At 46.1% G+C, this 22,419-nt stretch overlaps 2 protein-coding genes across 2 annotated transcripts in view; both read left to right on the plus strand.

Annotated features, from left to right (window-relative positions):
* Positions 1-991: 991 nt before the first annotated feature.
* On the plus strand, positions 992-9,997 carry LOC119004052 (uncharacterized). Its single transcript, XM_037070751.1, has 2 exons — positions 992-1,166; positions 9,279-9,997. The coding sequence occupies exons 1-2, from the start codon at positions 1,133-1,135 to the stop codon at positions 9,995-9,997; spliced, it is 753 nt and encodes a 250-aa protein (XP_036926646.1). The 5' UTR covers positions 992-1,132.
* Positions 9,998-10,160: 163 nt separating this feature from the next.
* Positions 10,161-22,419, plus strand: part of LOC119004108 (procyclic form-specific polypeptide B1-alpha-like) — a 157,204-nt gene continuing 144,945 nt past the window's right edge. The window contains exon 1 of the mRNA XM_037070859.1: positions 10,161-10,716. Coding sequence (XP_036926754.1) covers positions 10,495-10,716 — 222 coding nt within the window. The 5' untranslated portion in view covers positions 10,161-10,494. The remainder of the gene's footprint in view (positions 10,717-22,419) is intronic.

Here is a 22,419-nt window from a genome sequence, read left to right on the forward strand (position 1 = left end):
GCTCAGAGGCTGCCTCTCTGCAGACCACCGGAAAGCCGTCCTGAGCTCAGGGGGATTCTGCTCAGTTTGGGATTGATTTCTGTCTGTCGCGTGTGAGCTCAGATGGAATAACACTCTTACTGCGCCTTTAAACTTGGATCAGAGTTCACTTCCATCTCCTTTCACTCACCCGAATCTAGGCTAGTGCTCCTTTGCTTTGCAGCCTCAGCACCGTGCGTTTCCTTGGAATGTGGTACTTGAAACAAGGAGAACTTTTTGATGATTCGCCTTTTCTTGCCACAGAAGCCTGTAAACTATTTAAGAGCAAAGGCAGTATGCAGGTATTTTTTCGTGCATATCTGCATGTGTGTGTGAGTATAGGATTGCACCTCCATCCCCAGTGACTGACAAGAAGCAGTAGGGCCGGTTGCAGAGTAGGTACTCAGGGCGAAATGTTTTCATCTGAATGAATAAAGTGTGTGATGAAGTAGGGTGAATCAGTTTGATGAATGTGAAGACATTGGAGCAAGAGAAGTCAATCTGCCTGTGAGCTACCGAGTGCTGGGATTAGGAAGAATGTTGCTGAAAATGTAAGTAACGGAGAATCGGGTTAGGCTTGGTTTTAACAAAGAGGTTTGTGAATTTGGATTTTGAAAAATTCCAATAGACCACCAGAACCATGGAACTGGCTTCAGAAGAGATGTCAGGGCTTGGAGATAAAGATTTAAGTCATCTTTGCAGGTGGGGTTTATAGAGGAACTAGAATGTGGTGGCCTCTTTTCCCTATCAGGTGGCCGCAACAATGTTTCCTTCTGTCCTCTGTACGCTCTAGGACCTTGCAACTTCCCATCAAAAAGCAGAGTCTATATCACCTCCTCCTGAACCCAGGTGGGTCTTTGTGTTTGCCTCAACCAACAGAGTATAGCAGAATGATGCCCCGTGACTATATTGTAACAATGCCTTGTACTTCTACCTTCTTCTGGTAGGTCTTTTGCTCTTGAGACCAGCCGCCATGCTGTGAGGAAGCCCAACAGCCTTTGGTGAGGCCCCTGTCTCCCAACCAACAGCCAACACGAACTCGTCACCCCTCTGAGTGAGCGTCAACTCCAGCCCCAGCTGAGCTCCATTAGCTGATGCTGCATGGATCAGAGGCATGTCATCCCCACCAAGTCCTTTCTGCCTCCCAGGTATGAGAGTAACGTGAATGGCTATTACTGGTGTAGGGCCTTGAATTCTGGGGTAGTTTGTTCTACAGCAATCAATACTGGATATACATAGGTGGGTGAAAGAGCCATACAGTTTGAGTCAGAAAGGACTGGGTTCAAATCCCTGATCCTGTGATAGCCAGGGTTGTGTCTTTCATTGTTGTTACGTGGACTGTGTGAACCGTAGTGTCCTAGTGTGTAAAATGGTGCTATTGGGGGTGATGGCAGAGAATTACTATGATAATGAAAAGAGATGCTGTATGTAAATGCCTCATGCTATGTTCAATCTCTGTGTGATTCGCAGTGAACACGATTGCCCTGAGACGAGGAAACAGAAGTTTTGTGAGTTCTCTGAATGAAGAGTGTTCTAGAATAGGTCACTTGGAGATGTATAGGAATAGAAGAGTAAAAAAACGCACACACACACACACACAAAACAAAACAAAAACCAATAGTGAGGGAATACTCAGAGGACGAGGAAGAAATCGAGACCCAGTAGCTTCCTGAGAAGGCTGGAGTGAGGTACCGGACAGAAAGCCAGCTAAGATCAGGAGCTGAAAAGGGCCTTCACTTCAGCAGTGGGGCGGCGACTAGAAACGCACAACACAACCGTGTGAGCAGAGCAGAGGGCTGGACGCCTGCACGCTGAGGGACACAAATGGTTGGTATTTACGTTTGCTGTAACTCCTCAGTAGGTATGATACTCTTAAAGGACCTGAGAAGACTATTGTGTTTAGAAGGTATGTATCACCCACCGAAATTTCGATTTCCCCACTATAATGGTCCTTCTCTTTTGTCAGGAAATGTATGCAGGTGAATCTTGCCACTCATCACCCACACGGGCTGGTTTTCCCTGTGAGCTCATTTCTTAGGTTTATTGCTGTCTCTGTGACGTGTTGCCTGTATATTTCATAGTTACATTTAAATTCCTGGTTTTCCAAAATGTCTTGCCTAATTATTCCTGCCATTGTACATGTTGCTTGTATTCTGGTTCCAGAATGGAAAGCAGAGTGTACAGGTAAAGGAACAATGGCCAGAGGGCCAGTGGCCATGTCTAGAAAGATGAGAAGGAATTTACTGTTTAACACAGGAAAATGAAGGTTAAGATACAAACTGCAGTGAGTTTTTCATCCTCACTTGATTATTGAATTCTTTCAGTATGCACTTACCTGGTCAGAAAATAGCTATTCCGTTATCTCAGAGTCTTTGAGCTGAAAGGAATTATAGGTTCTTCAATTCATAAAAAAGAAAAGGGAGACTCAGAAAATATACTGGTACAAAGTTACAGTCATTTACCTACTTACAATGGTTTAGTGAAATAGATACAAATGTGACCACCATAATGCGTGATGAAAACCTAGTTTCCAAGTAGCCTATTTTTTAACTGAAAATGTCGTTGGCTTCTTTCACTGGTTAAAGGCACAAAATGTAACAGGCAGAGGTCTGTTTAAACAAATTAACAAGCTGTGTTTTTCCCCAAGTCAGACACATACACATTACAAAAAAATAATGTGTGAAAATGTACACAAGGAATTGCATCCTGAATTAAGAGAAACAGCTACTGAAACAGAAATTAACATGATGAAGTCTGAGACAGATTAGCAATTTTTAAAAATCGAGTCTACAAACGCTGCCTGGTACTAAGCAATACTACGCTGCCTGATATGAAGGAGAAACTTGGTACATTTTCTTTTTTAGCAAAGATGCTTTTCCAGAAAAGCAAACCAAAACAATGTAATCAGCAGACCGAGGAGGCAGCAGCTAGATATCAGAGCTACAATTTCTCATATCTCAGATAGAAAACCCTATTTATCCAGAATCAACTAGATTTCAGGACAAAACAGGGACATGCAACATTTCTTACTTTTCTCTGCTTCTTCCCTCTTCCCCCTGTAACTCCACATAACTGCGTAAAAAGGTGGCTGCTCTTCAAATTGGTCCCAGTGGCTTATTCTTGTTTTACTTTCCAAGATGAGATGTAAAGTCATTTGTAAGCCTCCACATAAAAGGTTTTTAATATTCACCCTCAAACATTTATTTAGTCCCTGCCATGTGCGAGGCACTGCATTAGGTAGGTCTTCTAAAACATACTCTACGAGGGGATGAAAGATAATTTCTGGTTTAAAAAGCCAAATTAGGAAAATGCAATATTTATCAGGCACTTGTAAGATAAAAGGCACTAGCCGGCACACAGCTCTGCAAGCCTTAAAATTTCTGGGGGGCACAGTGGATGCCAAGAAAGCTGGGTCAGGAGTTGAATTCTTGATGGCTTTGTACCAGGAATGTTAACTCTGCCCGACCACGTCTAAGACCCAGTCAGTTAGTTCTGCAGTGGAGGGGGGTGTGGCTGGTACAGATGATGGTGGCCTGTTAACCACACAGGATCGATGAGCAGAGACAAGAGGCAGGAGAGGGAGGTCTTCAGGATGGGCTCTAAGAATCCTCCCCTCCATAGTAGGCACCAGGTGGCCAGGGGGACTGGGGCATGGGACGTGACATCCGCGGATAATTGAAGCAGAATTCCTTTGGGGGAATTAACATTTCTTCCTACTTCTGATGTTTCTTTCCACTGGTAGGGAGTCCGAATAACATAACACTTCCGGCATCTTTCTACTCTTTCCTGTCTCTGCCCCAGGAGAGGCGTCTTACCTGCCTAGCGGATCTGGGGGAAAGGAACTGAGCCTACTGGCCTCTTGGATTTACCTGATGGGGTCTAGCTGCCTACAGGGGGCATGCATGCAGCTGTGACTGAGTGGATTTGTCTGCCTGATTCAGGTGTTCAAAAATAGGAACCGCATTTGCCTAAAGATACAAGCTACCTCATCCGGCCTAGTCTTTGTCAGCAATAAAGGGTCGATGTTTTGGCACTGGCCACGTCTTCCACCAGCTCAGCCAGTCTGGCATTCTGTAAGGAGATTCAGGAAGCCAGAGGGCCCTCTCCCATAGGCCGAATTGCTCCAATACTGCGAGAGCAGAACAGGGTTGCGTGTAGAATTGCCGTGTCCTGGAATATTTTCCGGTGACTCAGAGGTAAAGTTCAGAATCCCTGGGAATCCTGTGTCCATATACTACACCTATTACTTGAGCGGAGAAACATGGATGTATTTGAACAAGTGAAGGATGGGGGAACCTCCAAACATTGCCTAGGACAACGGTGAGGGCTTGTGGCTTAATTCATGAGCTGTGTTATTAGTCATGAGATCAGCCGGGTCATGTAAACACGGGCCTGGGCTCAGCTTTTTTAGTCCATCCCCGAAGGGAGTAAATATTTCCTTCTTTTTCGGGCACTCTACCTCCTGTCTTCCGAGCTGGGTTAGTGTGGATGATAAACCTGCCCTGCCTTTCTGATGAAAAGGAGAGCCTGGAGAAGGCACTACCACCTTCCTGAAATTGTCCTTTCTGAAGTTCCTTGGAGTTTCTTTCCTGAGGACAACAAAGGCAGTCTATTTATCAGTTTCAGTTGCCACGGAGGGACCGACCTCAGAAGTGAGGCTGTCTCCTTAGCTACACATGTCTTTGTGGGTCTAATCTTGTATCACACAGTACCAGGCCAGCAGCAGCCGGGCGAGGCACCGTCCCCGCTGAAATATTTCCCTCGTGGTCGCCTCTTGGTAAAAGTCAGGTTGTGGTTAAGTCGGTTTAGAAACGACACACATCCCTTTCAGTCCAAGAAAAGGGCTGATTCTGTTTTAACACTAACCCTCTTCCCTCTCAAGCAGGGATTTGCTGACTTTGATTCTGAGATGTGTCCCTTGAAATAATGTCCCCCGAATGATCCTTTCCTAATCATTCTCACCTGTCAGGGTTGTTGGGCGAATGGCAGGGGAGAATGTATGGAACGCACTTAATGGCTGGTCAGCAGTGCAATTGTAATCGTGGTTGCTGCTGTTTTGCTACCTGGGGAAGGGAAGACTCTCAGGGCTGGTGCCCGCCTTTAAATCAGGGCTTTTTGGTTTCATTCGATCCCCACCCCTCTGGTCCCTTCCTGTCCCATCCCACTGAATCCACAGATTGTATGTTCACATTCAAGGTAGCAAGTGCGTACATTCCTACTTTGAATTTTATTTGCTATCTTCCGGCACCTTCACTCCTCGATCCCTCTTTTGTTTTGTCTCTCATCTTCCATTTGGGGAGGAATCTTCAAGTGCTGATGCTTATTTTCCACAAAGATACATGCTTAACTTACTCAGCTTTCCCTTATGTAGTGATAAGATGCTGGGGAAAGGGGTGTCTTTGTGTCCTGTACCCAGAAGTCATTTGTAGTTTTCTGTCACTTTTTCTTAAGGCAGTTCCGAACACACCCCATGTGTGCTGATGTTTGAAAAGTCTGTAAAATTAAAGCTATGCAATTATGAATGCTATGAAAAAGGTTTTGACAACTTTTGGTGGCATTTAATTCAAGTTAAACTTCTCTCATTCAAAATAATAAGCATAATGTGACTTATTATGTAAATGAGGTAGCAAGGCAGATGTTTTTCATCCTGGTGAATTCTCTGGAGATTAATACGTACAAAAACTGAGCAGAAGGGGCCTGTGTTCAACCTGGAAATCTGAATAAGGGTTAAAACAACAGGAGGGCTGATTCCTCCGGAGCTGCTCTGTCCAATCGGGGAGCGGAAAACCGCATGACGCTACGCACGTTTAAATCAGTGGAAATGAAGCACAATTAAAATGAAAAGTTTCTCAGGCACATTAGCCGTAATCCATGTGTTCAATAGTCACATGCGACTGGTGGAAGAGCACAGATACAGATTTTCATCATTGTGGAAAGTTCTATCGGACAAGTACTGCTAGCCACAGAAACATTAAAACAGAGCTAGGGATGCTCGTAGACTCCTCGTATCAACGGGCACTTTATCCATAGGTTTGTGGAACCGCCCAGAATGCGTGTAGATGTGTAAAGAGCCCAGAGATGCGGGAGTTGGGATCAGGTGGCTGCTAGTTGAGGGCCACCTCCCCATCTCGTGAGGGTCCCCTAGAGCTAAGCTTCTCAGCCTTTACACGTGTGCACACTCACTAGGAGATCTCCGAGTGCAGGTGTGGAGTCAGCAGGTCTGGGGCAGGCCTGGCAGTTCGCGTTCCTACCTGGCTCCCAGGTGAAGCTGCTGATGCTGGTCTGGAGACCACCCTGGGAGACTCACTGGTGTGCAGCGCTTTTTCCTCAGTTTGGCTCCACATAGTCATCACCTGGGGAGGTTTAAAAACTAATGATGCCTACATTGCACCTGCAGAGATTTGGATTTAATTTGTCTGGGGTGTAGTCTGGGCATTAAAGATTTTTAAAAGCTCCCAAAGTGATTAAAACTTGAGAACCATCGGCAGTGATAAAGCAAGTCTAGGAAATCTGAGGACCAGAAGCACCAGCTTCACCTGGAAGCACGCTAGTTAGAAATGCAGAGGCGCAGGCCCAAACCTCGTGCTGCTGAGCCTGCATTTCCACAACATTCTCCAGGTGATTTCATGTACATGTAAGGCCAGAACTGCTGCTGGCTGACTCTTTAAAGTCATAATTTACCAACCTATGCACATGTGCTTCGAAGAAATCCTTTTGTTAATTTTTTTCAAGAAATCCTTTGAAAAGTAGTAAGTTCTGTTGGTTCCTAAAAATGCTGGGGCATATACCTTAACCCACACTTACATGAAATCACTGAAGGTGTATTAGAGTGTCACTGCACAGACTCAGACTGGGCAGTTTCTGCTTGCATTGTCGCGGGATGTAGCAATAACCCCAGCAGAGTGGAAACTGGATTTTCAAGTTTAGGTAGAAGGTCAAGAATAGCCGAGTTTTCTAGGAATGACTTTCACGTGTTTGCATAAAACTTATTCAGGCTAAAGCGCTATTCCCTTTTTAGGTTAATGCTCTTGATTTGAGAAAACTCTATGCTTCTAATTCATTACCAGAGATTTCAACACAGACACATTCTTAATTCATGTAACTTTTCATTATGCAACAATAAGATGGGGGGGACTATAATGTCTTCACACACACAAAAAGTTTTTAAGATTGCCTTGTCTCCATCAGTCGTTCTGAGCTGTATTTTAGGGGAACAGTACCAAAGACAATTATAGTATAGTCTGTAATTCTCCCCTTTGGTACCCAGCTGTGTGATGGGTCAGAGCGGCGCTTCTCAAACTCCGGTGTGTAGGAAGCACTTGCACCTCTTGTTGAAACACAGACTCTGATGAGTAAGTTAGTCTGGGGTAAGGCTTGAGACTCTGCATTTCTAACAATACGCGTTGTGATGCTGTTGGTCCATCCACCACATTTTGAGTTGGATGACGCTTCCAGGATACCTTCTATTACTCACTCCTCTCGGCGATTCAAAAAATCCAATGGTCTGGGATAAGCAATGCGCATTTTCTTGAAAGTGCTGATTTGCTCATTTGAATCATCTCAACAAATGATAGACATTACAAGGTCAAAATTATTCATAGACCTATCATTAATTGAAAGCTAATCGGGAAATGAAGTCATTTAAGGCAAAAGCAAAATAGTAACACAAATACCTCAAATGACGACGACTAGGGCAAGTTTTTCAAAATGTTGCAAGCTGTCTGTATGCTTGAAGTGGCAATTTGCATGCATAATTAGGTGCAATCAACAGTTTTGAAATGTAATATATTTTCTGAGTCCGTATTTACTTATGACGGATGCAAAAAAAATTTCAGTGTCCCCAAAAAACAAGAAGGGCAGAGAAAGGAAAATATTTGCATTTAGCAATAGGAGGCTTTACAAGCACATGCCTAAAGTTAGAACAAACATAGCTGAAGTATTGTATCTTTATTTTGATTTAATCTTCATTTAAGCCTTAAAGAAGTTCACAAACACATTTTGGAAGTAACAAGCATGGAAGAATGACGACTCACCAGTCAGCTGTTCCAATTCCTGTGGGAAATGACATGTAATTTTTCCCCCTACACTGTAGAAGGAAATTCAAAACGTTATTGCACAAAACACCATTGCACTGACTTTCTGCCTGCCTTCAGAAGGAGCAGGAAGGCACCTTTGATGATACCAAGTATCTCTTAAAGCAGTTTATATAAAACAATGAACTGAACCAGAAATTTCTTCTTCCTACACCAAGGTCTTCAGACCCGGGCTCCACGAGAATTTGTCTTATCTTACTACTCTCAGCACTGGAAGCAGTGGCTGGGGAGTGCTCACCATGGCCTGGGGCGCTTTGCTAAACCCTTTATGCACATAATCTAATTTACCGTTATAAAATAAATACTATAAGAATTGATTTATTACAATGTACTAAGGAGGAAATAGAGATTAAGTAACTTCTTTAAAGGCACATAGCTCTATATTTATTTTCTTAGCTAGCACATTACTACATAAAGGGTCATAATCTTATTTTAAAAGTATAGTGAATCTCAGGCTCATTTTATTTTTAACAAGTTCTCAATTTAGACAATGACTGTGAAGTGTAGCCTTTTACAAATTTTGAAAGAGAAGAGACAGTAATGCCATTCCCAAACTTTTTTCTTCCTAAAAGCATGTTTCCATTGCATTATCCAGATTGGCTGTCTACACCGATAAATTAAAGTGGCAAACAATTTCTCTCCCTTACAGGCAGAGTCAGGGATTGAGAAATTGAACTGAAGGATAAAACCCAATAATGAGTGCCTGTGTGGCTGCCTCTACTGGGGCAGTGTGTCTTGATGTGTAAAAGTTGTCTTAATGCAAAGCATTCACGAGATGAACAATGCAATTTTCTAGCTTCATTAGCAAGTGTTATCTGGGATACATTATATGTTAGGGGAAAAAAGCCACCCTCTGCTAAGATATGCATGAATTGTTCATTTATCTCTTCATCCATTTGGGGGCATTATGAAACTCAAAGCCCAGAACAATGGGCTTTATTTAATATTGAACAGGTTCTTAATGACCTGCTATTCCTCGCTGTGGCTGCTGGAAGGTCCCTCCTGGTTGTGCAGAGTTGCAGTAACAGTTCCCGTGAAGTTGTAAGCTGCTCCCAGGACCAAGAGGTGTTAAATTTAGAAGTCATCCTGATCACCTGACTGTCGGCGAGCCCCGATTTCAGAATTTCCAAGTCAACCCTTGCCATCACTATCCATCTATATTTATAGTCGCAGATCACTGCCTGGCCTGGGGTCACCTCCGGAACCTCCTGGAGACCTGCCCTGCTGAGGACGCCCTTCCAGCCCAGGAGAGCTCGCCACTTGGGAGCCTCGGCGCCCAGCTGGCGCCCACCCCGGGGGTACATTGCAGTAAATGCCTGGCAGTAGTGACTTCTCGTTTCTCCCTCCGCTTCGCTCATCGACCCTCCACTGCCAACCTTTACGCCAAACTCCGGCGCGCTGCAAGACTCGCGTCCGCGCCATCCACGCGGGGCCCCACCCCTTCCCGGCTCCAGCCCGCGTTCGGGCTGGAGGCGAGGGTAGGTCGATTTCCTGCCCGGAATTTGCCTCTGTCTTCTCCTCTTTACTCCAATTCTCGTGCTGGGCTGTGTGGAGCGCAGCCGCTGGTGGAGCGTACGGAGGATCCGGAGCTCGGACACCCGTCCGCGCTCATCGGAGTGGCTGACCCCGGAGACACGCTCGGCCTCTGGAGGGAGAGAGGAAGGCAGACCTGGGCCAGAGTGGAGGTGGGGGTCGCCTGCTGTCGGGGGTGGGCGCACCGGCCACCAGCTCTCCGTATGCTCTTCTCCTTCCAGTTCTCGCAGCCACCACCTTGCACAGGTCGGAAGACCCTCCTTCCCTTGGCTCCTCTGCGTCGGGAAGAGGGCAAAGGTGAGGGGTTGGCGCTGGGTCAGCGGGCGGGGATGGCAGATTGCACTTGCACCTGACATTCCCTATTCCTGTCAGTTTCGCCTGGCAAATCCCTGCGATCTGGTTTGTTCTTCCTGTAACTTTGTTCAGAGGGTTGAGAGGGAGGGGGAACGCCGAGGGGCCCTAGGAGAGACTAGAAAGCCACGAAGAGGGAGGCCGGGCTGGAGAGCAAGTCCCTGAGCGGCCCCGGGGCTGGGCGCGCGGCTGGCAGGCGTCGCCGCCGCCGCCGGGATGCGCTCTGCTTAGCGGGACTGCCGGGGGCGCCTGAAGGCCACCGCTCCAAGGACAAGCGGCCACCGGCTCCTCGTGCTCCCCGGCCCAGGCACTGCCAGTGCCCAAGCCGAGCAGGCAAGCGGAGCTTCGGGGAGCGGGGAACCGGTGGCGGGAGGGAGGGCGCGCGCGGAAGGCGGCCCCTCCCTGGCGAGCCATGCGTGCCACGGGCAGCTGAGGAGCCGCCGGGCGCCGCTGCCAAGTCTCCGCTTCGCTTTTGTCTTGCCCTCCAGTGAATGGGAAGATGGAGATGGATGTTGAGGGAGTTTCTCCGCGCCCGGAGCCCATCCCCCGTTCCCAGGGGGCTGGCGGAGCCTGCCAGGCGCCGCCACAGCAGCCCCAGCCCCAGCCCCAGCCGCAGCAGCAGCAGCAGCTGGCTCAGGATGAACTGCCCAGCGAGAGTGCAGGCGCTGAGGACAGCGACGATCCCGAGGCGAGACCCAACAGCGAGAAAGGAGAGAGCAAGGTAGGTCCACAGTGTTGGCGCTGTGACACCTTTTGAACAAAACCGAGGAGCTCTAGCAGTGGCTGTCACTTTAAGCCCTCCGCTCCCCCCACCCCTTCCTCGTTTGTGTGGTGGTGGGGGCTGCAGATGTGGGCCAGGCGTGAGATTTAAGGGAATCGAGGGGCGATAGTGACTTTCTGAACTGGAAGGCGTGTGCAGAAGTCTGCCCTGGTTTCCGTCTTGAGTGGTGTGTGCAGAGAAAAGTCTTCGGTAGGTGCGATGTGGTGCCAGGGTAGAGCCCACACCTCAGGAGAGTGGTGTTGAGAGACCTTGGCTTTCTGCACAGTAGACCCAGGGCTTCTTTGATGATCTGGGTCAGGGGGAAACATATGTCCTCAGGAGCTGCCAAGTGGCTTCTGAGACTCCTTGGAGGGAGGTGACATCACAACCTGAAGACGACAACAATGGGAGCAAAGTTTGCCTCTTTTGTAGAATGGAGATCACTGCTTAACCGGGCTCCGAACTCCAGGCCCTCCTCCTCACCTGGCACCGTCCTACCTGGAAAGGTAGGCACCGAGTGCCTGGCGGCTGGTGAGCCCTGCTGTGTCATTGTAGACCAGGGGATAGCTGCTACTGCTTGCTGTGGAGAGAGAAGTTCTCCAGGAAACTGGATTTCATTTTTAAAAAAGGGGGGGTTTCAAATGCTATTTTCTGGTGCTGTTGCTTCTTCTGTTGGGAAAATTGTGAAGTAATAGGTGAAACGGCATAGGAAAGAATGCCTCGGTAATATCATGAGAGTGTATTTGCTGCACTTTGTGTCTGAGGACAGTTGTCTTTCTCCATGCACACTCGGAGTTCAGTTTTGTGGGAGCTAGTGTTGTGTAACTGCGTCTGTATAAAGTCCACTCATGTATTAATACATTTGGAAACGGGCTGCTAATGTTGGGGAAAAGTTGGTTCCACCACTCAGAATGTTGGAACCAAAGAAGGGTCAGTCAGTGGTCACCACTTAGGGAAGCGCACAAGAAAATAGTCACTTCTGCTGGCTGGAAGAGAAGTGCGTGTCACGGGGTGCCCCTCCTAGGAGTCCGCCCTGGTCTCTGTTGGACCTTTCTGCTAGTGGGTTGAACAAGTATCTGAGAGGTATCAGGACCACAATGAGCGTCGCTGTTCTGCATTTGGAGACAGGCCGACTTTTCACGTTGGTATTTGCTGATGTTCAAAACTGTTTTGCATACTGAAACTGAGCTAAGGATTGAGATTGTTGTTTGTCTATCGAAATCAATATTGTAATTTAAATGGCAGTCTACCAAGAAACTGGAGTTTCAACATATTCTAGACCGGACCCAGGTGCCTTATAAATGCATACAGGATTTACTTTGTAAAAACTATGATGAATTTTAATATTCTCATATCCTCGGCTTTCCAGTCGCTCTCTCTTGATTTCATGAATATTTAATTCTGTCATGACTGCATATTTACTACGTTAAGTGACTGTCTGCGCTTAGTTTTAGGAAATAACCATAACTGAGCATCATATTGCCTAACTGCACAATAAGTCTCTTTTGCAGAGTAGGTGTGGGCAATAATTAAAATACACAGCCAGTGCTGCCATTTCCATATTGTTGGCTCACGTGCCCTGAGCATGAGAAATTCCTGTCCTCAGCAAAAATCTGGGCCTGTTTGTCTGCCTCGGATGCATCATGCAGACTGTCTGCTGTTCTGCCGGCTGTGAGGGACCAGGGAGGCGACGCTCCACCCCTATTACGGCAGGTGAGGAGAGGACTGAAAGCTGGTTGATTACAGTTTGTTAATTAGCGTGTTCAGATAATTGAGTATTCCACTGATGTGATTTGCTTTATGTTTGTCTGCAATTTCTTGAGGTGGAAACAAAATACTACTTCTTTCCTTCCAGGTGTTCGCGTTAAAAAAATGGTCTTGTGTCCTTCTCTTAACCCAGGAATCAGCTGGGTGTTGACCTCTTGCTTGTCTCTGGTCCGTTCCTGGAGTTTCTTCAAAGAGTTGGAGGGCGGTTGCTGTGCGGCAGGGCTTTAATGACTCTCTTTGTCTTTGATGGATACTGAGGCAGCTTACAAACTGATTTTCCGTAGCCAATCTTGATATCATTAGTGGGGAGGCCTTTGGGTGTCTAACCCAATTATTCGACTAAAATATAAATGGAAGACAAATGGGAATAAAGTGGAATGTGGTTTTACCAAGCTGTTTGGGGTGAGGTTCAAAAATGTGACTTTTTTGAATAATTGTTATTTATCTAAAAATCTTCCCCATGCAAGGGTACTATAAATAGGGTATCTATGGACAGCAACACCCCTTCCTCCTGAAAGGGTCAGGAGAGTGATGGCCTTTATTTACTTTTTTTCAGAGTCTGGTTTGGGGCCATGATTTAGTTCCTCGAGAATTTACCCCAGCTGTCTCCTTGAAAAAGAAATCGGAGCTTAGCGCCCAGTCGGCTCGTCTCCCGAATGGCAGGTTCACGGTCATATGTCTTCAGGGAGTCTCTGAAATAGGAAGAAAGGTTAGAAAACTGGATCAGTCAAGGGACATTTTACACCCGAGTTTCGTGATGCGACTGGCGCTTTCTGTCCCCAGAATAACAGTGCCCGGTTCCTCTGTAGCAAGTCCTCTTCGGAGAAATGTTAAAGCAGCTGTACGCCCTGTGTGCTGTCATGCCAGGAGCTGGAGCAGACCTTAGACCGACCATGTGTTCCTCCTGGGCGCGTTGAGGCAGGTGCACAGTAAACCCTTAGGAAAGGCAGTCTCCTGGCCTCGCAGTGTTATCCAAAGACAAGGTGGTGGCCTCCGTTGGGGACCCAGTGAGATGTTTCCCCACCCATCATCTCAAGGACTTCTTCCTCGTATCTGAAAAGAGGTTTCTAAACTGGGCGAAACTCTTTTCTTCCAGTCTTTACAGATGAAGATTAAATGGTCCCTGCCCTTGAATAAGAGACCTTCAAATCCTTGAACGTCTTCTCCACCCCAGGTTTGATCATTCTCCAAACTTTCTTGCAGAGTTTTCTGTAGGCCTTAAAAGTCCCATCCTTTTAGTGCCTCTTAAAACCCTTCTAAAACACTTTTCTTGTGCTAAGTAATTCTTAGGTGGGTAGTTTTGAAACTTTGGAAAAGTTGGAAAAAAGTTCTGTGTCGAGGACCAGCATCCCTGTATCTTACTCCCTCCATCCTATCAAGTTACTTATACAAACGCGTGAATTCTTCCCCTGGTCTCAGATGAGTGGCACAAATGATTCTTTCTTGTCTGCTTTAGCTTCATTTCATTCATACATATTTTTCCTTCCTCTCTCTGTCATGCACACCCCCACGCACCGCCTACCCCATACCACATACCATGATGTTTTGTGTCTACTAACTGTGTGTATTTATGGCCCACATGTGGAGTATCATGACGAGATTCTCTCTTTTGTTTAGCTCTCGTTTAAACCTTGGCTCACAAGTTACGTGCTTCTGGGTTTTGGACTAGAGAGACGCTGCCCCCCTATCACGGGTGCTGCACTGATGAACATGAGTCCAGATGCTAACCTCCAGGGACGCTGCCCTGACTGTCGGTCTTACAGAGGGTGCCGTAGGGAGTTTCTCACCCAGCCTGTCCAGCACATTTGCAAAAACTATTTATTGTGAAATAATTTTAGATTTAGAGAAGTGTTGCAAGATAAGACAGAGGGTTCCCGTATATCCTTTATCCCATTTCCCTCAATGTGGACATTCCACTTAGTCATTGTATGTATGTGACAGTGGAGACATTACCACTGGTGCAACACTGTTAGCTGGATTTGCCTAGTCAATTTTTGTTGAGCAAAAGTGTAACACATCGATGTTTTCCATTCTAACCTTTGTAGGATTTAAGACTTTGTTCACACCTGAAAGGCTTTGTGAGGGAATAGGTAAGAACCAAATTCAACTTCAGGTTAACTACCCCCATCTTTTTTTCTGGGTGGGCAGATGCAGCTTGGAAAGTACAAAGGTTGAGGTCCCTGGAGCTTCCGGTCACACAGCGGTGAGCCCTGTGAGCCTCACAGCTTCGGCAAAGCTCTCAAGTGCTGGTAACTGATGGGGAGTGAGTCTTTTTTATTTTATCCTGAAAAACGTTCCTGCTCCAGGTAAGAGAGGGTTTGTCAGTGCTCAGAGGACAGCAAAGTCTCAAGTGGCAAATAGAGGAGAAAAGGCAATTGATAAAATCAAGACAGTTCGCTTTGATGCCTACCCCCTTGGGTGTGTGTTCCCAGCATGAAAAATCATGGAAGCCCTTTTGTTTTTGCATTGTGTTAGCCCGGGCACCTCTGAGTCCCAGCCCGGCAGCGGAAACTTGCCCACGCTAGGTAGGATGTCACTATGATTAAGAGTTTTGGCTTTCTGATTAAGAATGAAATCAGAAAGACTTGCCCTTGATCTTGGCTCTTGCACTAGCTGTTAACTTCAGATAAAAAGAGTCTAACCTCTCTAAACCTCAGGGGTTTTTTTTCTTCCTGTAAAATAGGAATAATTACAAGTGCCTACCATGTAATGCTTATTGTATGTCTTGAATGAGATAAAACATACAAAGTTCTTGATTCAGAGCTTCCCGGGTACTTATTGCTCAGTAATTGTTGATAGTAGTTGTGATTATTGTTATCACTGTTGTGGTCCATGGTTCTGAAAAGGAAAATGAGTTGGGACTCCAAGTTCCGCTAGAGTTTTCAGTGGCCCAGAAACCTGGGTGGGGGGTGGGCACTGAAAGTGATACAAACGCATGGTTCTATAATCAAACCACGTCGGTATTCAGTGACCTAGTTTCGTCCTGTGGGCCTTGAGATGTTCACACGTATCTTCCTGGCGGGCAGGAGGACAGGAAAGAGTTACATTTTAGCCTGACTTGTCAATAGACTGCTCCTCTCTCATCAGGATAAGCCAAGGAGGATCAGGATGGAAGGCCCCCACTTCCCAGCCCGGGCCCCAGGATCACACATAAGACCTTGACAAAGCCAATGCATTGACGTCCTTTAACACATCACATTATGGTTTCTCAGGGAGAGTGGATGGACACTTTTAAACTTAAAAAAACAAAAAATGATTGAGCTACAAAAATGTTGTATTCTTTAGGGCTCTTTGGTTGCAAGCAGCAGAAACTGACTTTAATTTGAGCAACAGGTATTTTATTGTAAAGTAGGAAGGCAATCAGAGAATCAAAGGGAAATGATACAGCTGGTTCTCGGGCAGCCAGGGAAACTCCAAAGTAGCAGGAAGTGGAGAGTGGTCTCCTTAGCGCTCTGACACAGGAGAGTAAATCCCATCCATTTCTTCGCCTTCACATCAGTGTTCAGGTGCCAGAGTCCATGGAAAGGATATCCAATTGGCCTTGCACTGGTCAGATCTCTCTCTGCTTCTCAGTCAGGGAAGGGTGGCCAGTTAAGCACAAATAAAGAATAATTAAATAAATAAAAAATTCAGAATAAAGTTGCCTTTCTTGAGAAAGAATAGGTAGTAGTCTTCACCCAACGCCACCTTCCAAACCCTATACTCTTGCCCAGTATATCCCATCCCATTGTATCCCATCCCGTCCCATCCTATCTTATTCCATCCCATCCTGTCCTGTCCTGTCCTGTCTCGTCCCATCTCATCCCATCTCATCCCATCTCATCCCATCTCATCCCATCCCATCCCATCCCGTCCCGTCCCATCCCGTCCCGTCCCATCCCATCCCATGCCATGGCTTTGTTGTCCTCACTGCCCTGTGGCCTGGTGTGCACATGTGCACTGGTGCTCTGGGAACTGCTGTGAGCGACCCCACCTGTGTATCCAGTTTGCAATTGTCTTTTCTCATGGTTGTAGTTTTGGCATAGTTGATCAAAATCAGTTGTAGGAAAGACCTGTTTTCTTAGACCAGGTTGTTGTCTTCCTGTGTAATTTTCTAAAAAGCGCTCTGGAGCTCAGCCAGAAGTATAACTGGGGGCAGCCACAGGAGTAGCAGCCCTGATAGTGTGTTCTTTACAGGTGAGACCACACGGCACATTTTTAAAGGTAGAATGTTGATCTGTCTAATAGGTGCTGAGGGAAATGACACTGTGGGACCCATGGAGACACTGGCCCATGAATGGCTCCCTTTTTCTTGGTTCGCTCCCCCAGTAAGCAAAGGCGCAGGGCAGGTCCCATTCATAAGCACTGTGGGCTGGGTTGGCCCTGTCCCTCCCCCCCGCCCAAGCTTCTACCTCCGTCTCTTTCCCAGGCTAGACTCCCCATATTTTACAACCTATTTTCTAATTTCCATCATGTATTTATTTAAACAATAGGTAAGTACATTTTAAAGCATTTATTAAAATATTTGGAAGAACTCTTATTTAGCAGGTATAGGTTTGAAAGCCAGCAATGCTTTTCTAGCGCTTCACAGGTCTTCACTTAAATTTCTTTTAAATTTTATTTTTCAATTACAGTTTACATTCAGTATTATCTTGTATTCGTGTCAGGTGTACAGCATAGTGGTTGGACAATCATATACTTTACAAAGTGTTCTCCCCCCCATATTTCAAGACCCACCTTGTTACAGAACACGGGGCCAGCCAAGGACAGTAGACTAATACCAGAAGGACCCCCTACTGGGCTCAGTTGTCCGCCGCCAGATAGGAAAGACATCTCTCAATGCCAGAGATTTGTGAAAAGGAAAGAAAATGTTTGTTTAATGCTCTACAGACTTAAAGTAGTGACCTAAAGTCTTCATTAAAGTATCAAAGTCTTTTGGATACCCACAGATGCCCACAGTGCTTCCTTCTCCCCCTCACTGCCCTAATCTGGGGTACCGTAACTCCGGAAAAGAAGCAAACATCTGTGTTTCAGGCTGCTGGCACTGTCAGCTGTGTCGCCATCCAGGCAGGATCTCTAATTAATGCAAAGCCATGTGGCACCTTCTCATGGTCCACTGGCAAGAGTTCTTTGTACTCATTTTCCAGGCAAAGTCTCTCCTGCTTCCCCGGCCACATGGCCAAAGGGAGTGCCCCGAAGCTGCGTGGTCCTTTTCTACCAACGCTGTGGGGGTCTGTACTCTGGCAAAGCCACATGGATCTCTCCTCAAGGCTGTGGTGAGGGTAGGGTCGCCACTCTGGCAAAGTCAAGTGGCGATTCTTTGCTAAAGCCATAAGGTGATTCTCTCTATCCCAGCTGTGGGGGTGCCCACTCTGCCAGAAGCATGGCTCTCTCCCTGTACCGCCACACCTGCGTGGTTCACCCACCTAATGGCTGATGTGTCTGGGTTTAAATCCCCACACCAATCTTCTTCTGCAGCCCCATTTCTGACTCCTCCTACAATCGGTTATACTTGCCAGCGCTCCCGTATCCTTCCAGTTTTCCTGGGCTGCCAATGTGGGTCTGGGCAGGTGTGGCCCCATGTCACGGAGCCAATCATCTCCAAGCTCTCATGCAGGTGCTGTAAACAGGGGGAGTCGCCTCCCAGTTATATCTTGGGCGGAAGTCACTTTCCATCCCCCTGACTCAGAGCATGGCCACAGTTATTCAACGTATCTATGAAACCAGTTAAATGTTATAGATAGTTTAAATGACCATGGCAAAGGTTAGCTGCAAAGCTGTTGCTGTATAAAACAGCTTTCAATGGCCCTGATCCATTTGTCCCTTCCCCCAACTCACACATGGGGATTGGGGGGGAAGGGGTGAGCACATATTACGTATTTCCTGGACACCTTAAGTTCTGGACCCCATTCCAAATCCATTTTGGGGGCCCCCCTCTTGGCTGCACCCTGTAACAACCTGCCATCACACATACTTATTGCAATATTATTAACTGCATTTCCTATGCTGTACTTTACATCTCTGTGACTATTCTGTGACTGCCCGTTTGAGGTTGTTAATGCCTTCACCTTTCTCACCCAGTCTCCCGGCCTCTGTCCTCTCTGGTGAACATCAGTCTGCTTCTGTGAGTCTGTTTCAGTTTTGCTCATTTATTTTGTTGTTTAGATTCCACGTATAAGTGAAATCATGCGGTATTTATTACAGTCTACTTTCTTTTTAAAGTAAGATTTATGGGCATATAATTTACAGAAAGTAAAATTCACCCCTTTTAAGTGTACAGTTTAATGAGTTTTGACAAATGGATACACCTGGATATCTACCGCCCCGGGGAGGATGCGGGGCGTTCTCATCACCTCCATACGGTTCCTAGAGAAGGATATAGCCTCGTGCATCTGATTTATTTTGCTTAATGCGTGTATTTATTTGATGTTCGCTCATTTTGGGGGTCTCAGTAGTTCTTCTTTCTTCCTGAGCAGCATCTCAGTGTAGGGGTGTATCACCTTTTGTTTACCTGTTGATGGACATTTGGGTTGTTTATGGACTTTTCACTTTAATGAGTAAAACTCCTATCAACACATTTTCTTTGGTGGCTATACATTTTATTTTTCTTGGGTGAATTCCTAGCAATGGGACTGCTGGGTCATGGTAAGTTTCACCTCACCGTTAATGGGTGATCATTCCAGGTGCCCCATATTATTGTCAGCACTTGGTATTGTCAGTATTTTTAATTTTAGCAGTTGTAGTTGGTGTGTAATGATATCTCATTGTGGCTATAATTTGTATTCACTCATGGTGTTAATTGAATACCTTTTTATGTGCCTATCTTCCATCTGTACGCTTCTTTGGTGAAATGACTGTTCAAATCTTGGGCCCATTTTTTTAACAACCAAATGGGGTTGTTTATGATGCAATCTATTATTTATACATAGGTTTAGGTTTCCGAAACCCTGGGGGAAGCTTGAGGAGATTACAAAGCAAGGGGCATTCTGAGTTTTCCTTTCTTTGGGGCTTGTTGGTGGACCAGCCTTTATTGAGTACCGTGTGCCAGTCACGAAGCAAGGTAGACTTACACTGAGTGATCTCATTTTAGGCTCCACAGCAGACCTTCAAAATAACTATTAGGAGCCCCAGGGTCACACAGCTGTGGGGCGAAGGAGGAATTTCCATCTGACCTACCCTACTCTTACTCTTTCTCCTTCATCAGGTGGGACTCAAGGGCTGTTCACACCTCACTGGTTGGTTTCCCTGCCCACACTGCTTGCTGCTCTGGGTGTTTTAAAAGCAGCCCTCAGGTGAAATAACCCTGCTGGCAGTGACATGCAAATCAGGACATCGAGCTTAAGGCAAAAGAGTGATACATGGTGGCAGAAGAGACTTGACTTTGGCTGGTAGACTCCTGATGCAGTGTGCAGGTGATGGGGTATAGAGTTGTACAATTGAGACCTGTATGTTTTTTTAACCACTGTCACCCCAATAAATGCAATGAAAAAGAAATTTGTCGTTTAAAAAATGATAAAGCAGGCATACCTGTAAAAATTGAAAAAAACAAAGTGTTCCCAGTTTAACTTCAGTCATGAAAAAAATCCTACCCACTTCATGACATAGAACAGGGAGAATCCTCCAGAGAAGAAGGAGGTTTGGAGTGTTCACTTACGTTCCGTACCCAGAGATGTCCATCTCTCTCAGCTGCATTGCAGTGCTTTGGCTGCCCAGAGGGCCAGGGTAGGAAGGACCCCTGGCAGTAAGCTCTCAGTTCCAGCTCCAGTTTCATTCCTGCAGGCTGTGAGGACCTTGGCTGAACCATGTGAACGTAATGGTTTGGATTCTCTATCAGTGACGATAGTGGGTACCACACCTGAGCTTCAGGAAGACTGAATGATCAGTAGGGTAACCAGTTTGGTCAGTCCCAGGAAACTTTGGGTCCCAGGTAAACTGGGACAGTTGGTCACCCTAATTACAAGGTTCACTTAAAGTATCTGGACCATTACAGACTCTCAGGAGATGAGAGCCGTCACATTTGAATGTGCTTTGGGGCACTCGATCCATGAGTCTGGAAGTGACTCATGGCATTCCAGAGCTAATGAGGCTCTCTGAGTGATTCTAGGTTCCCCAAATTGACTTAAAAAATAGTTCAAAGCAAGGCTCTGGATTTGAACTGGACAAGCAGCATTGCCTTTCTGAGTAAGTGGCTGTAGAACTTTCCAAGGCAGCCTCCCAAGGGCTCCAACCATGAAGTGTGTTTTATTTTCATTTTTAAAAGATTTTATTTATTTATTTTTAGAGAGGGGAAGGGAAGGAGAAAGAGAGGGAGAGAATCATCAATGTGTGGTTGCCTCTCATATGCCCTCTACTGGGGGTCTGGCCGGCATCTGAGGCAAGTGCTCTGACTGGGAATTGAACCGCTGACCCTTTGGTCCAGAGGCCGGCATTCAGTCCACTGAGTCACACCAGCCAGGGATGAAGTAAGTGCGTTTTAGGCTGCTAGCTGAGTCTCCCTGGCTCACTTTGGGGGAGCGTCTTCACTGGCAGGACAAAAATTGCCTCGGTATGTGATTTTTTGAAAAGTGCATAGTTGGTAGGGTCACTAAGGATTAGACTCAGTGTTTTCTATGGGGTCCTCAATTGAGAAGAAACTGCTCTTGTAGAGAAGTTAATGGGACTTGGGTGGTATGACGGAGGCCTGGCTCTGTCCTGTTTAACTGAAGTCCTGGCTGAGCAGCATTTTCTTCGAGCCTCTGAGTTGTCAGCTGTGAAATGGGGATAATCTTACCTTTCTAAGAACTGTCTAGACTGGAAACTCCAATTCATTAGTACATGAGCGAAGCCTTTGTAAACTTTGACACAAGTCTGATTGTATGTGTTTGTATGTGTCTGTGGTTTTGTTGGATAAATGGGGGTTTCTCCCATGGTTTTCTGTATCATTTTTAAGAAAATGAGCAAAAAGATATCTCAGCAGAGTTAATGGTGGTCATTACATCACCAGCTGGCCCTGACAGAGGGTCAGTAAGCTCACCAGCCCCTTGCTCACCAGCCCCTCTGCCTTGCTTGCTCTTTGGATGACAGTAATACTGGTTTTTTTTTTTTTTTTGCATGTTTGTTTTATTTTGTTTTAAGTTTTTGGAGCTCACCCACCCAGAGCCTTGGCCTAATCCTTTGCCGTATCCTTTGTCAGTGTTGCTCTTCCTCTTTCCCTTTTGCTTCCATCTCACTCACTAATTCCTACTCAGCCTTCAGAGTTCACTTCCATTCCACAAGCAAGCTCTTCCTTACTTGAACCCTGCCTATCCCATAAAGGCCTCTGCTGATATGGTATCATGCATATATATATCTTAGTCTTCACCAAAGGACATGCTTATTGATTTTAGAGAAAGGGGAAGGGAGGGAGAGAGAGGGGAGAGAGGGGGAGAGAAACATGATCAGTTGCACATGCCCGCGCTGGGGAGAGAACCCACCACCCAGGCATGTGCCCTGACTGGGAATGGAACCCACGATCCTTTGGTTTACAGGACAGTACTCCAAGCAACTGAGCCATACCTGCTGTGTCATATATTCTAAATTGTGCAATTAACTATTTATTGTAAGTCATGAGGATAAGGATTGGGTCTGTCTTTTCACAGCTCATTTCCAACCCTCACATAGGACATTACACATAGCAGACCTTCAAATATATTTTTGACAATCTTTTACTCAGGACCTACTTTCTGACCCAGGATGGTCTGTGAACTTACGCATCTCACATTCTAGTGGGAGAGACAGATACTAAATAAGTAAACCAACTTAGCAAATGCAACATATAAGTAAACAACTCAATAAGTAATCTGACACTGGTAGTCCCTGGGTTATCTGGCTGTAGTCATATATTTAAAACCCTTGCCTAACCATATTTATATGAGAGCATTAATTCACAGCAGTCCATAA

Source organism: Sturnira hondurensis, unplaced genomic scaffold, assembly GCF_014824575.4.
Source record: "Sturnira hondurensis isolate 20B ecotype Veracruz unplaced genomic scaffold, ASM1482457v3 Scaffold0019006, whole genome shotgun sequence".
In the NCBI taxonomy this organism is placed as follows: domain Eukaryota; kingdom Metazoa; phylum Chordata; class Mammalia; order Chiroptera; family Phyllostomidae; genus Sturnira; species Sturnira hondurensis.

Excerpts from the sequence above, each read along its gene's own strand:
- LOC119004052 (XM_037070751.1), top strand. The coding sequence starts at position 1,133 with ATGTCATCCCCACCAAGTCCTTTCTGCCTCCCAG. Across the intron at positions 1,167-9,278 it reads AAGTCCTTTCTGCCTCCCAG|TCGCAGATCACTGCCTGGCC; the intron begins GTATGAGAGTAA and ends CTATATTTATAG.